Consider the following 16384-nt stretch of genomic DNA (forward strand, 5'->3'; position numbering starts at 1 on the left):
ATTGTCAGTTCAGACATGATAAATGCAAGGGATAACATCAAAGTACCACATCTTCATTTATTACTGCAAGGCATTGTGACAAAAAATTTATACATTACGCCAGAACATCATATTTAAGCACATCAGTTAAGCATTCTTACTCTGTAACTATTCCACATATGCATGCTTAGCAAAAAAAAGATCAGGTATGTAATCGTTCATTACACATTGTTGAAAACTTCTTTGAAAACTACATTTGTGGTAGCAGTCAAAGGGTTATTCTCGGTGTCATGAATTAAAATCTTTAATCCTGACTTGCTTTTAACTCTGGAAGCTGCAACATATAACTGACCATGACTAAAAACTGGTGTAGGCAGATACAATCCAACACAATCTAAAGATTGACCTTGAGATTTGTTTATGGTCATAGCATAGGATAACATGATTGGGAATTGTCTTCTAATCATCTTGAATGGCCACGGTGACTGAGATGGGGACATAAACATATGCGGGATGTAAACTTCTGTTCCTTTGTTTTTCCCAGTTATAATTTTTGCACTAATTACATGCTTTGCTAGTCTGGTGACTATTAATCTGCTTCCATTACAGAGATCTTCAGATTGATCTAAATTTCTCAAAAGCATTAGTGGTGTCCCAACTTTGAGTGTTATACTATGGTTTGGTAATCCTGATGTTCCCAATGAATTTAAAAATTCTGGTGTAATACCATCATATACATCAACGTCCATGGTATCTGAAGTATCAATGTAGTCTGCACTGAGGTATTCTTTTACTTCACCTAAATTTTATGAATAACAGTTGTTAGACTTTTAAAATATGACAAATGTATGAAAAAATGATAAGTATGAGTGAAGCATCACCTGGAATAGAATATAGAACAGATTTATTGATTTCATCCACTGTTTCAATTCGATTGGCTAGAATAGCTCTTGATATCAAAAACATCTCATCATTGAATTTTTGGTGTAGTTGTGGATAAGTGCTATTGATTATAGCTTGGATAGGGTCTTTGTAGTTCTTGATTAGAAATTTTGGAGGGATTTCTATATCTACTAAGCCGTCATTAGGTTCATTCAGTGAACCATCACCAATTTTGATTATCCAGGAAGAAAACTCTTCAATTTCAGCAATAGTAGAGCTGTGTAATCCCTGCTGTAACAGTCGCATGTTTTTGGTCAAGTTCAGGATCTGGCAATGCTCCCAAAGATAAGATGAGTTGATAGTTGCATGAACAATATCAGATCTGCTTCCTCGAGGGATAACAGGAAGAATTTGTCTAAAATCCCCTTCAAATACTATTACTTAGCCACCAAAAACGAAATCTGATTTATTGTGTTCTTTCATGATATCTTTTAAAGTTTGATCCAGTGCCTCAAAACAAAATTTGTGTGCCATTGGTGCTTCATCCCAAATTATGAGGTTGGCCAATTTCATCAAATCTGATAGTTCACTACCTTTTGTAATGTTGCAGACAGAGTGTTTAAGTGTTGGAACTGGAATTTTAAATTTTGAATGAGTTGTTCTACCTCCAGGCAATAACAAAGAAGCTATACCACTTGATGCAACTGTTAGAACTATTTTTCCTTCAGAACGAAGAGCAGAAGATAATGTGTTCCACATAAATGTTTTTCTTGTTCCTCCATATCCATATAAAAAGAACATGCCCAATTTTTCATCATGCACCGCATTTATAATCTTTTGGAAAATATGTCTTTGTTCATCTGCATATCAATAATAATTTAGATAAATTGCAATGACTTGTATTGCAAAAATATTTAGAAGAAATGACTAACCTGTCATACTTGTAAAATTTGATTCAAAGATACGTAGTTCATCATCCTTGTTATAATCAAGTTCAACATACACTAATCGGTTGCCACAGTAATTTACTGCAAAATCATTAGGATAAGACATGGAGGGAAATTCCTTTAATGATCTCCTATTGTTCTGTAAAAGCTTCTCAATTTCAATCAAAGTCAAATTTTTCAACAATTCCAAATTCAGGTTGAGGCCTGCAACAAACAACTTAAGTTAACATACTTTCATATCCAAAATTGACATTAATATTTTTAAAAACTATTTCACCTGGATTTCGTGCAATAATTCTTTCATTATATAGAATTCCATCAGAAAGCATTTCCCATGTTTTCTTCCAAACCTCCTCAGGTTTGTTGATACTATTTGACATGAGCATAGTTACAAATAAACCCATTGCCTTAAGGTTTTGGGTTGAGAGTGGTGTCAGTGTCTTGTGTGGTTAGGCTCATATCTCATTGGTGTTGTTCTCCCCAGTGAAACCCCCTCTGTAAATCCTGACAAGTGGTATCAGAGCCGATGGTTAATATCGGCTCAGACGAGTGCAATATGGTCCTAGTATCGAAAGTCTTCTTGACAGTGTTGGTTAGGTAAAGCGTGTCCCGTTAAGAATAACGGCAGTACAGAAAAGGGCAGAAAATTAGTACTCGTGGTTGGGCAGCCTCCGCTAGAGGGAGAGTGTACCAATGTGGTTGAAGGGACTTACCCTTGAGGGGGAGATTGTTAGGAATCCAAGTGTGAGTCTAAGTCCCACATTGACCAGAATTGAGAAAGTAGAGCATTATATAAGAATCAAGACCCATAAACCCATTGCCTTAAGGTTTTGGGTTGAGAGTGGTGTCAGTGTCTTATGTGCTTAGGCTCAGATCTCATTGGTGTTGTTCTCCCCAGTGAAACTCCCTCTGTAAAACCTGACACCAAATCCCCATTCATTGTCTTCCTTGATAGCTTCGACATATTCTCTATCATCTGCCAAAAATCCAGAAGCTTCACATGTTTCTCTAAAGGTAGGATAAGTTATGTTTTCAACAATTCGCAGATCTATGTAGGATATTGGACCTTTAACAATTGTTAGCATCCTCCTTAGGTAGAAAAGTTCACCAGTTGCTGGAGGAACCCAAATAAGTCTTCCAATGGTATTTCCTTTTTTCCTTGGTTTCCAACACCTTTGATTCTTATTATATACATACTTAGTAACAAATTGTGGATATGTTAGTTCCCTTGCATCTGAATATTTCTTATTGCACTCCATCCAACTCGTGAACATGGACTCCCTAACTGTCGGTTTTGCCATGATTTCATCAATGTCATCATCATCCTTGAAGTACACTGGATTTCTTCCATGAATTGGAAATGAAAATATTCTCCAACATGCTTCGCATGGAGAAATATATCTGCAATCAATATATTGTTTGATTTCATCCCTTGGAATATCAGTTGAAAAACCTTGCTTCTCATTAGAAACAATGGCAACAGTAATTCTATCATAGCCCTTATTGATGTACTTAAATAAGTACTTGATTGAATTAGAACGGTTATACCATTCTACATTGACATGTGTATGATATTTGACTAATATGGTAGGATTGTAAGGAACCACAAATCGGTTGTCTAGTGCAATATCATTCTTCAGAATGCTAAGACCATTGTTTCTTCAAAGATAATGAGGAAAACCATCTTCTGAAATTGTTGTAGTATCTTCAAATTTCTTTGGATAAAATCGAGAACATGATCCATTTTTCATGCATGGAGATGATGTTTTAGAGATTCCACATGGGCCGTGAATCATATGTTCTTTTACACAGTTATACAATTCTGCATCTTCTTTGGCACATGGTATTTCAGCTGAGATTACTTTGTCAATATCCATGGCTGTCGGGTACTTGCTTGATGGATGCAAAAATAACAACAAATGAGCATGTGGCAAACCACGTTTCTGGAATTCAATACTATACATGTCTGCAATCACAGATCAGTTACATGATTAGAATAATCAATTAAATGAAATAAGTAAATAGTTAAGTATATGAAGTATACAGACATGCTATGACCCTTCCCAATATGTTCTTTGTTAAATCTGATAATAGTTGGTCAAATTTGATTATGAAAACTCTTGCAATGATATCTGGCCTATCTGAAGGAGTTAATTTTAAAGGGTTCAATATTCTAGAAATCTCTGGCCATTTTGGATTGCAAGTAAAAGTTACAAAAAGATATGGGAATCCTACATGACCACATATTGTCATCCCATCAAAATATATTGATCCATAAATCTCCTACCACCAACAAAGCTAGATGGAAGCACAAAACGTTTTCCTTTCTGTGAAGCTTCTGTGTAGCTATCATTGCTTGGTTGGCAGAGGTTACTGTATTTGTCAACCCTTAGCTTGGACTGATTGTTTCTGATGAATGATAGTCTTTCAGACTCAATCATTGTATATCCATCTACAACAAATTGTTGGAATAATCTTCTTGATCTAAGAATGGTCATTGGCTCACATTGTCGGGTTTGAATTCTGAAACAAAATCATTCCCTAATTGTTAAGCGGTTACGTTTGAGTGCCAAAGAATCACGATGACTAATATCATGCTTATATCCATCTTCACCATAGAGAAACAGCAGCGGATATTGATATCCCAAGTAGCTTGTGTGCAACTCGTTTATTCTTTGTAATTTTCCTGTTCTGCTTTCCATAATAATATCCCTAGGAGATGTAGTGTCAACATCTCCTACTGTTAATGCAGCAACCTCTAAAACGGTGGGGATGTTGTATATACGTCCATCTTTTTGCCTATCAGCAATAAGTTTCAATTTAAGATCATGACATGGCTGCTCCGCATATTTGTCCCTTGCCATACGAAAAGATTTAGCTTGCACATTGTACTTATCTAGCATGTTTGTTAGTGTTCTAACAATTTGAGCATCAATATCATTGTTGTTCCTACATTGAATTTCAGATCAATACAAACATGCAACATAATATAATAACAACTGTTAAGACAAATGAATTGTACCTCAGAGATTGAATTTTGTTGTGTATCTTGTTTTCAGTATCATAAATATATAATGGGTTAAATATGTTTTTGGTCCCTCAAATTTCAGCGAAATTTGGAATTAGTCCCTCATCAAAACTTTTGACCAATTTAGTCCTTCATCTTTCAAAATGCGTGAATTTAGTCCTTTTAACCAAATTTTGTTAAGTTTATATGACGTTTCGAGCGCATTTCATGATAGTATTTAAGTTAACATTGAAGCAAAAATGTGTCAAACAGTATAAATAATTTAAATATTATCATGAAATGCGCTTGAAATGTCAGATAAACTTAACAAAATTTGGTTAAAAGGATTAAATTCACGCATTTTGGAAGATGAAGGACTAAATTGGTCAAAAGTTTTGACGAGGGACTAAACCCAAATTTCGCTCAAACTTGAGGGACCAAAAACATATTTAACCCATATATAATTGAGCAAACTTTGGCTGTTGTCCAATTGGTGGAAGAAGACTACCAATTTTGTGGCATGATTGTCCTTGGATTCTCAAATTTGGTGGACCACCTCCATTGTTGTATTTATTGTCAATTTTTGCTCCAGGTGATGTAAATGCAAACATCATGTTGTATGTTCTAATATTCTTCTGATAAGTTCTGCTCTGTTTTGAATCTGATTGAAATAAAAGTTGACTTAGCTCATCCGAGGTTTTTTCAACATTGGCAATTCAACTTTTCCATTTGAGCAACATAGCTGAAAGTTCGGATTAATCGTATAATGAGATTTGCCAATGCGTTCTTGATACCACATATATGCATCGCAATGCTGACAAACATAGATCGGATCTCCTATATCTGCATACAATTTGGAAATTAATATAATTATTAGTTCAACTTCCCATATATCATAACAATTATGTTCATGAAAAACTATTTAGATTACTTATCTTGCATTAGCCTCCGTGCTTTGATGGTTCCTATCATGTACTTCATCAATGACTGCTTAATTAATAATGATGAAATCAGTAATAATGATGAACTGTTAATTTGATTTCCAAAATAAGTTTCTATTGTTTGACCAAGCGATTCAGACTTATCTGAATCTGATTCTAGTTCATCAACATCTTCCAATACAAATGATTGACTTGGTATATTCCCTTGACTTATGTTAGTCACATTATTCACAGTGCTTTCAAACTTGTCAAGCAAACTTTGAGGCTTCTTTCGTGAGGCTGTAACATTTCTTTGAACATTCCTGAATCTAATATCAGAAGATTGAAGTTGTGATTCCATATGCAATGTATCTTGATTAACAAAATAAGTTGTTACATCAGCTAATGGTGTACGATCTGACATTTTGTTTTCAACGCACTTCTGAATTTTGTATGTAGCTTTCATCCTCTTCTCCTACATTATCAGTTTTCTTTTTATTCTTGCACTTGAACTGCACATTCTATTTTCATCGGCCATCATTCTACATTAAATAGCACACACATGATAATTATTTCAGAAATAACAACATTTGCATAATATATAAAGGTTATATTTGAAGATGATAGAAAAACTTCTACACGAAATTTTTAGAACATTACAGATATAGTTCATAATACTGCTTTGTGAACAGATAAATGAAACAATTTCAATTAATGAATAACAATAGTATGTTGTGCTTCAACCATTTACAACATAGTTGATTTACCAAATTCTCATCTGCTTAACCATTAAAGGTTGTCTTAACATAAGCTAATCTAAAGATTTTGGCAGTTGCATGATATTGGATAGATGAATCGTGAAATTTTTACCGCCAAAATTAACACCGCTATAAAGTCATGTCAAAGGGAAGCATGATTTGGGGTTCTTAAATGCAAGTCTTTTCATCTTAATGTGTCTAATCTGCCAACTTTATACAATTACATTTCATTATATTATATATAATACTGTACATGCACATTGCTCTTACACATTGCTTGTAGCGCAGGAAACAATTATCAAATTCATTGGTTTAATGGAATATAATATCGTACCATCAACTTTAACTATTGCACGTTTTTGGCTTTATTAAATGTCGGTCTGATGATTGCTTTAATGAATTATGATATCCTACTGCTCTATAAACTTTTACATATCTTTATTAAATGCATGTCTAATCAATCCAGATAACATGTTATAAAAAAGATATGAAAATGTTAAACTGAATGCATAGGTTGGAATGTAACAAAAGTTCGAATTAATATACATGTTAAGGATCATGTATCAACGCGTATCATGGTAGTATACTTAACACAATGGATACATGTTGAATTCTGATTATAAATACATAAACGTATCGACGGTTACAATTTTTTTTATAATAGAGCTTAGTGCTTAGTATTAATATACATGTTATGATTTATGAATTGCTAAATACGATCCCTAAATATATCAATGAATTAAACATTTAAAGGTCACAACATACATAAAGTGTACAAACTTTCTTCTACGTAATCACAACCAAAACTATTTAAAATACTAAAGAAGGTTCTCCAATACAATTTATCAAAACAGGATCAACGAATGTAGCCTTTGAAGGAGCCAAAACATTTCTAACGAAACTAACATAAAGTCTTAAGCAACATTTACTACAATAATTTCCATAGCTTTCATAAATTAAATATCATTTCTCCTTCTTAATAGTCTTCATTGTCTTTGTAGCTGACAATTGGGCTAATGGCAGGTCCTCCAAAAGATCAAAATCCATGAAATTTTCTGGAATATACTCTATGTCTTCATTGTTACTGGTAGTACAAAGATCTTTTCTGGGCGTGACACATAATCCGGATCAAGATCAGCTGTCCTAGAAAGGCACATCTGCAATGAATCATATGTTTAGTCAAATTACATCTTTAAACTGTCCAGTAAAATTAAGACACTAAATGTATCTACTTATATACTTACTAATGAACTATCAGTATCAGCAGATAAGTCGCATGCTGCATTATCACCACATTCAGCAAGTTCCATTGCCTGAAAATTTAACATTCAAAATTATAAATTTTGATCACACCACAAAGCAGACCGACTTTAAAATACTTACTAAAGAACTCCCAGTATGAGTATGGACATCAGACTCACTGGCACTCATACGTTTCCCAACCTCAATTGCCTGCATTACTCAATATACATTAAAACATACAATACATCAAAATGGGTATTAATAAAATCAACCAATTTAATAAGTACTCACTATGGACTTGTCCTTATGAAGCTCTAATTCATCAGAACAATTTTCCTTAGCTTCAACAATTTCCATTACCTACAAAATTTGATTTGTTTAGTTCCATCTCAAAATACATGACATAATCAATACACAACAATTAAAATTACGACCTGAGTTTGTCCAAGAAGACTACTAATGTGACCTATAATTTCATGATCAGTTGAAACTCTCATTACTGAAGCAGGTCGGTTATTTCCTTGTGGCTTGACCTTGAAAGCCAAAGACAACCCAAAAGAACGTCTAGATCCTCTGGAAAACATTTAGGATCCTCCTCACCATCCTAATATATTTTGAAAAACAAAGATGAAATGAAATGAGTATTATTATGCCACTATTATATTACTAATGGAAAAGTAAACATGTACAACCTTGATCATTTTCTTTCGCAAATCACCAGTAGAAAGACCAATTAAATTGATGCAGTCTTGGTCCCAATGCATGAAGTTAACAACCTTTTTTCCATCGGTCACTTGAATTTCAAGCTTGTACCTGAAAACATATATTGAATCATAAATAAGATTATAACATACGTAATCTACTAAGCATTCATTACTAATTAGTAAGATAATTTGACTACACAGCTATTACTAACCTCATTTTTGGATACTCATTATAACCATCACAATTCAAACACTTAAAAGAACCAACTTCATATGTTCTTTTTGCGCATAAGTTACAAACCAAGTAACTCCATCCATCATTTCCTAAGTTAAATTTAAGTGTATGTGCAATAGTAACACATGAAATCTCCTACAAAAATAAAAGAAGGGTTAATAATAACAAAAATCAATTATAAAAGTATACAAAATCAAAACTACCTCTATCACAGTCAGGATCTCTAAAACACTCTTAACAACAGTTTTATACATAAACCTATCAACATGACTAATCTGGGAAGATCCACTATATTGGCTTCCCTCCTCAAAAATTTCATGAGCAGTAGTTCTACACAATAAACATTAGTTAGTACTTATCAAATACAAAGAGTTATAGAATAACATAGTCGTAATATAAAACTATTACTTTGAAAATTCCTTCCTAAATTCAATCAGTTCAGATATATCATCTCCCATAATCAACTTCGATCCATTCCAACAATTAGACAATGACACCGGCCATGGACCTATATACAAAATAATTGAAATAAATTTCCAAATAACGTAGACTAATAAATATAACAAACATTTCGAAATACAATGAAACCTGAGGCAGCCTTTATCTTTGCCTGAGTAAGAATAATAGCCGGATAAGGTGTTTCATGACTTTCCCTCCAATAACTAACCAACCGCATACAATATGAATCCCAAAGAGTGCAACAGATTGACGCACCACTGCAATATAGAAAAAAAACAAATTCAAAATAGCATTAAAATGAAATAATAAACTTAATCTGTGACAAATAATAACATTACAATCAATTGTACCTCAAGTCCTTTAGGTCAAACACAACATTTTTGGAACTTGGTTTCTCCTCCACATTATCCACCACACCAATGACATCTAAAATGGAAAAACAAAACAGTAAGTAAACACAACAAAAAAATAGCAAATAGATATGAATCAAGGACAAAAAACTTACCAACCAACAAATCTGCAGAATAGTTTCCATCAATGATATCCTTTATGCTCTTGAACTTCCAAACTTTTGCAGGAATACTGTCAATTGGTTGTCGTCATACAGACGTTGCTCCAATAAATAATAGCTTAAAGGGGTGGTCGCAAACTCTATATTGAGCTCTGTTGTTAAGAATTTTGAAGTTATGCATTATATAACTTTCTCCCTCCTTTAGCTTGTCTTCCCACGTAGCAATGTCTTCCTTCTTAATCATAGCAGGGATAACATCACCCTGACCAGCAAAATCATCCATAAACATCAAATATATACACATAGACAATACACTGATACAATGACAATACAATCATACATTACCTTTTGATCTGTTAGAATCATCTTCATATTTCGTTTGGAATCCCATGACTCAACAAACCACAGATCCACAATTCGGACAACAAGTTTCAAAGTCTCTCTTTTTCCATCAATATCCTTGATCATATCAAATTTCCTTGCCATCTAATACATAAAAATAAAATAGGTCAACTACTTTACAGGAAAAAAAACTATACAACTTCAAAATAACAAAACAGATGAACAAAAAAGAAGAACGGCTTCAAATAAAATTTGTGCACCGAGTAAGAAGAAGAACAAAAAAAAGAACAACAACAACAACAAAAAAATTATAAAAAAACGATAAAAAAATAACTACAACGAAAACGACTTCTGCAAACCTTCAAAAACAAAAATCACAAAAAAATAAAAAACACAAACAAAAAAATTTTAAACTTAAACAATTGTTGGTACGAAGAAGAAGAAAGATGAAGAAGAACAAAGAACATGCAATGAACTCGAAGAAGAAGAAAAAAGAAAGCAAAAATCTGTTTGAACAAAGCTAACGTAAGAACAAAAAAATAAAAAATAAAAAGGAAGAAGGAAGCTTACGTTGGTATGAAGATGTAAATGGCTTCTGCAAACCTTCAACAACAAAAATAAATAAAAAATAAAAAATAAACAGCAGAAGAAGAAGAAGAAGAAGAAAGCAAAAGAAAGCATAAGAAGAAGAAGAAGAAGAAACAACCATCAACCAACAAAAAAAAACAGCCAAAAAAAAAATTAAAACTTACATTGGTATGAAGAACAAAACAGCTTCTACAAACCTTCAACAACAATAATCACAAAGCAATAAAAAATAAACAGCAGAAGAAGAAGAAAGCAGAAGAAAGCAAAAGAAGAAGAAGAAGAAGAAGAAACAACCATCAACCAACAAAAATAAACAACCAAAAAAACAAATTAAACTTACGTGGCTATGGAGAAGAAGAAAGAAGATGCAATGAAGTGTCGAAGAAGAACAAAAAAGAAACGCAATATGTTTTTGAACAAAGCTAACATGGAAGAAGAAAAATTGAAATGCCTCCGCCAAATGCAATGCCTTGAAGAAGAAGCTTTCGTATGTCAGCAACCATCAATCAACAATTAATGCTTTCAGCGAAAAAAAAAAATAACCCAGAAGACGAAAATACCCTCTATTTGAGACACGTGTCAGTAAGTTAAGATGTCCAATTCAGTAATTTACCTATACTAAGAATTTTTTAGATATATAGTAGATTAGACTATCAATTAGTTTAATATGATAAAATTATTAATGTTATTATCATTGTTTTCTAAAATAATTTAAATAAATTACTAGATAATTTTATTTTTGTTTATCAAATTATTGAAAAAATAACTAAAAAGTATTTTTTTGGAATTTTAAAATTTTTTAAAAATTATTATAAACAATTTTTACTGTTTTAAACTTCTCAATAAATATAAAATGATAACTTTGCGAAATTTTTAGTTATCAAAATATAATAAAAAAGATGTGTAAACTCTAACGTTCTTCAATTGTTAGTAAAAAATGTTTTCTTTAAGAAAAAATACCCGCATTTTATATATTTGTGATGTAATTCTAACGGCTATTTTAATTCGTAAAAATATTATTCATAGCAGTCTTTAAACGTTAAAAGTAACCTTTATAAATATCATACTTTTATAGTATATATATATATATATATATATATATATATATATATATATATATATATATATATATATATATATATATTATCTCCAATAATATTTTTTTGTATTATTCATTTAAATTATTAATAGTCTGGTCAACGAAACCAAACAACTGTATTATTTGGCAGACCTACACACCACACCACCTATAGACAACACAACAACCCAACTAAAAGTATTATTAACTTAATATAGCAACACTGCCAAATTGAAAAAAACTAATCACAAAGAAGCAGTTCTCTTCGATGTGGGACTGCTTGCAGGGAAGAGAAAACTCGATTTACAGCAAATGTTCTGTTTGTGTTTACATTGATGAACATCAAAATTTATTCCAACCACTTTAACTTCTGGGATATCAAAGAAGAGTTCAACTTCTATGCACTTTCATCATAAACCAGTTTTACACAAACATCAAGTAAAATATTATCATATTATCATTTATTAATGAACAAAAAGAGGAGATAAGATGACAAAATTTTATTGAACATTGGTGTACAATTGTTTTACATTAGCATAGTGAGTATAAATTAAACACATAAGACAGTTTGGTTCATCAGATTGCAAGCATACTCAATGTTTTCCATTTACTTCGATTGCAGGACTTGTCTTCCTACTTCTCTCCCTAAAGCTTCTGCATGAGGACAAGCTCGGAATGCACCACTGTAAAGACTTAACTGATTTCTCTCTAATGGAAGCACGATCCTCACTCATGATTCTTTCACTACTACAAGTAGAGTTAGCCCCTGAGATAAAAGGAGTGCAATTTGCAGATTTAGCCATGACATGTTGTGTGGTTGGTTTCATTGCTTTGTGTCCATGGCCATCATCAACTTGCTCATCTTTCACACTTTCACGAAAAAGTTCCAAGAGTTTCTTTTTCTTCTCTGGGGATGGTTCAACAACAGAAATTGAACCATGAATTCTACTCCTAGAAGGGGTCCCAAAAGTGTGGTGAACTGGTGTGGTCCCTCTAGATGGTGTGAAGTCTGCATAAAATGAAGTAGACAATAGAGCTGAAGGTGGTTGGAAAGAGTAATGAAAATCAAGTGAAAGAGAAACTGCAAAGAAAATGGTAAAACAACATATCCAAAATTTGTCTTGTCCATGAAGAAATGAATTTTAAACCTAACTAAATTTGTAAAGTGAGGTTTGCATCGACTTATATATTATAAATTGTCCTTATCTCTAAATGACGTGGAATCTCTAATAATGACCAATGAGTTCTTCATTCATCAACTTGCATTACAAAAAGGCTGATTATGATATAATACAATGTCCATGACAAACTAAATGTCATGTTATAAATCATGACAGTGTGATGTTCACCAGCATATAATATGATGACATTAATTTTGATGCACTTTTATCAACCATGTATGACTTTTATAGGAGTTATTAAACACCTAATATATAACAGTTAGATATGAAATTGTTTTCACAAGTGTATACACTATTATTTTTCTCTACTCATCATTGATATCATAATTACACATAACAAAATGACCAAGTAAACTAATTCAGCCAGAAAAGAGCACCAAAGGAAAGAGAGTTGCAGGGAATCCTTACCACCATTGACACTATAGAAATCATCTTCACAGTCTGAGTCTAACCAGGGCTTGGAATCAAAATATGCTTCCTCTTTGCTGCCTATTCAGGAAAATAATGGCTTGTGAATGGCAAACATGGATATGAAACCTATGAGAAAGTATTTCAACAAATGAAATAACACCAAGAAACAAACTCATATTCCCCCAAACACCTCATTGATTTATAATTCATAAGGATAAAGTAATGAGTCCAGATTCTCTACTGGATTTTTTGTGTAGTCCTAAAAATACACTGATGTTGGTATATTAAATTTCTTTCTAATATATTTTAAAATATCAGAATCAGTGTCCATCAAGATATTTTAAAGTCACGGCATGGGAACAATACAGAAAAACCTAACAGAGAATCCAAATTTATCACATAATCTAGGACTTCAGTCACAATACACAGAGAAGCTAACATTGTATGATCGAGCAAACTTGGTTACCAAGAATCGTTTATGAGAAAACATGTCAGCAACAATCAGGAACATAGATCCAGATCAACAGAAAGCAGAAGAGTGTATAGTTTATCAGAAAAGACAGATAAACAATTCTTGGACACCCAATACTTTAGTGTTCATCTCTTTCCACCGTAAGAAAAATAGTTGCTGTTACCAAAAGTCTGAAAGATTCAAAGACAGTGACCACTGTCACTTGTAATAAGCATCAACCACAAAACAATAACCCGTACAACTAAAAGTATCTATGTATGAAATTAAATCAACAAGTAGCAACAAAAGCATGTGTTAAATTCAACCAGCAGTGTTCCTGAAATAAGCATGGTGCATGAAATTCCAAAACCTGTTTACAAATACACAATAATTCTTGTTTGCAAATAATGTTTTGTAATGTAAGCCTAATCCTAACCCCAGATTGAATCTGGCAAGATAAAGTATTGTTTAGCAAAAAGAGAAATCATGTTCAATCGGTAAACTAACAGAAAATTCATGTACACCAAAAATATTGGTCACATTTCTCATGCAGTATAGACATTGAAGGAGAAGAAAGAATACTATCCAAGGATGTCTCAATCAAAACAAACAAGAAAACAATGATGATTTATCCCAATTACATTAAGGTGTAAGAACGGCTCATCAAATAAATCAGAAATTTTCTATATTTATCATAACATATAAACAATAATGTATACACATTGAATATACACTATTTCTGGAACATGAAAAAAAAAAAAAAAAAACTTCAAACTTTTTTAATTGGAAATCTCCAGTCATATTCATATATATACAATACAAATCATGAAACCAGTGAGAGACATCACAGCATAATTACAATCGACAAAGATGGATGGGGCCATTTATAACACGTGTCTTCCTCCAATTGGAGGATGCAACCGACTAAAGAGGATCCAATAATTTTCCCCTTGGGTATCATAACCAAATCATAGCTAAGTACAACAACAGAAATTAAATTAAATTTATAAATCAATTGGACCAAAAATCACAAACAAAGATGCAAAACAGATCACCAGAAACGAAAGGGCAGAAGAATGAAAGAGAACCCTGCTTCAATAAAAGCAAGCATCAACAACACTAAAAAAGATCAGATAACTTTGTCAAAAGAAATGTAAAAGGAGAAAAAAAAAACTTTTTTTTTCAAACATATACCAAGAGATTAATAATCGTAGGATCACACATTCAACGAAATACCCAGGAACATTCACATATTAATAGTAAGAGAGGTCACGAGAAAGTTGAGAATAGTCTTCATCTGCAATTTTGACCACAACATCAAGGTTTTTACAATCACTGTAGCCACAATGGTGTCACCTTTACGGGCAATCCCCCCAAACATCAAGAATAACGGATTTAAAATTTTGGACACAAAACAGAGAAAAACAACCTATAAACACATTCAGAAGAAACAAAAAAAAAAAGGAGCTTACCATAGTCCGTGAAGGTGGTCGTTGACCGAGCAGTTGACCACTTAAAATCCCCATTTTGGGGCTGTCCCTTAATGGGTGATGGAGGAATCACAAGCTTCTCAGATTTGGAACCCAACGAGAGTTTGAGGTTCATGTCTGCGTTAGCCTTTCTGGGGAGCGAAGAACACGAACCCATCACTGAAAAGACGAAAACTTTATGATCATCACGGTCCCTAGGTGACACGAAACCAGAGTTAATGCTCTGCACTTGCTTGAAAGATAGAAAGAGAAGAAGTATGTGCAAAGGGTGTGGAAATGCGTGGGTTTTTGGTGTTATACTTAAAGGGTAGGGAAAAGTTGTGTGCAGTGAGAAAAATGGAAGTTAAAGAGGATTGGCCTTGAAAGTGAAGTTATGTGAACAACATTTTGTTGTGTTATGTGATGCTATCAAGAGTGTTATGGCAATGGATGTGGATTTTGAGGGATGGGTCCCATGGGAAAATGAACAATTGATTTCATCTTCTCAGAGTGAACAATTTTTTAGGTTTTTATCTTATAAAGATTAGCAGTTACTTTTCCTTTTACTAAATAGTTTTAATATTTTTTCCACCATCAAGAGTTATGAATAGGAGAAACCGTCAAGACAACAAAAACAAAATTAAGAGTAACTGTAGAAATGCATCTGGTATATTTTCTTATGATGACAAAAACAGTACAAATTGTAAAATTGAAAGAAATGTTATTACATTTATAGAAATATGTTTATGAAAATTAAATATAAAATAAATTATTTTACTACAAGTAATCTTTTTACTATACACATTCAACTTATACTTTACTTTATCAAAATAAAAAGAAATATACTATTTTTCATATATTATTTCAATTATTCATGTGTGTGTGATGCATTGCACTAGACACCAAAAAACAATTAAAGGAAATTAACTAACGAGACGAGTATGTCTGATGAAGCCATTTGACTTTATTACTAAACAACAATTCACAACAACAATTCAAAAGTTTAGATACACAAACTCATGAATATATAATAAATCTAACAAACATGTATAACACAAAAACCCCAAAACACTCAACATCTAATTCAAAGTAAACACAAACATGACAAGAAAAAACACTAGTTGAATGAATGAGTATGCTTTGATCTTACTAAATGTGACATTCTTCTATATAGAATATTTTTATTAATATATAATGAAATGTGGAAATATAGAGGATAA

At 32.5% G+C, this 16384-nt stretch overlaps 2 protein-coding genes, 1 long non-coding RNA gene and 1 pseudogene across 3 annotated transcripts; all 4 read right to left on the reverse strand.

Moving 5' to 3' along the window:
- Positions 1–200: 200 nt before the first annotated feature.
- On the reverse strand, positions 201–6159 carry LOC114180505 (uncharacterized; annotated as a pseudogene).
- Positions 6160–7364: 1205 nt separating this feature from the next.
- On the reverse strand, positions 7365–8317 carry LOC114180506 (uncharacterized). Its single transcript, XR_014994339.1, has 4 exons — positions 8027–8317; positions 7877–7945; positions 7738–7806; positions 7365–7650 (listed from the first exon to the last, which is right to left on the reverse strand). It is a non-coding gene; the product is annotated as an uncharacterized LOC114180506 (long non-coding RNA).
- On the reverse strand, positions 8232–10130 carry LOC146886815 (uncharacterized). Its single transcript, XM_085671888.1, has 9 exons — positions 9990–10130; positions 9834–9906; positions 9484–9559; positions 9263–9390; positions 9083–9182; positions 8878–9004; positions 8652–8809; positions 8428–8548; positions 8232–8339 (listed from the first exon to the last, which is right to left on the reverse strand). Exons 1-9 carry the CDS (start codon positions 10128–10130, stop codon positions 8232–8234), a joined length of 1032 nt encoding a protein of 343 aa, XP_085528014.1.
- Positions 10131–12132: 2002 nt separating this feature from the next.
- LOC114182313 (uncharacterized protein At3g27210-like) lies at positions 12133–15535 on the reverse strand. The gene is made up of 3 exons (XM_028069163.2): positions 15168–15535; positions 13242–13322; positions 12133–12661 (listed from the first exon to the last, which is right to left on the reverse strand). The coding sequence occupies exons 1-3, from the start codon at positions 15340–15342 to the stop codon at positions 12246–12248; spliced, it is 672 nt and encodes a 223-aa protein (XP_027924964.1). The 5' UTR covers positions 15343–15535; the 3' UTR covers positions 12133–12245.
- Between the last annotated feature and the right edge of the window lie 849 nt (positions 15536–16384).

Source organism: Vigna unguiculata, chromosome 4, assembly GCF_037176805.1.
Source record: "Vigna unguiculata cultivar grain cowpea cultivar isolate G323 ecotype 2 chromosome 4, ASM3717680v1, whole genome shotgun sequence".
Classification (NCBI taxonomy): Eukaryota; Viridiplantae; Streptophyta; class Magnoliopsida; order Fabales; family Fabaceae; genus Vigna; species Vigna unguiculata.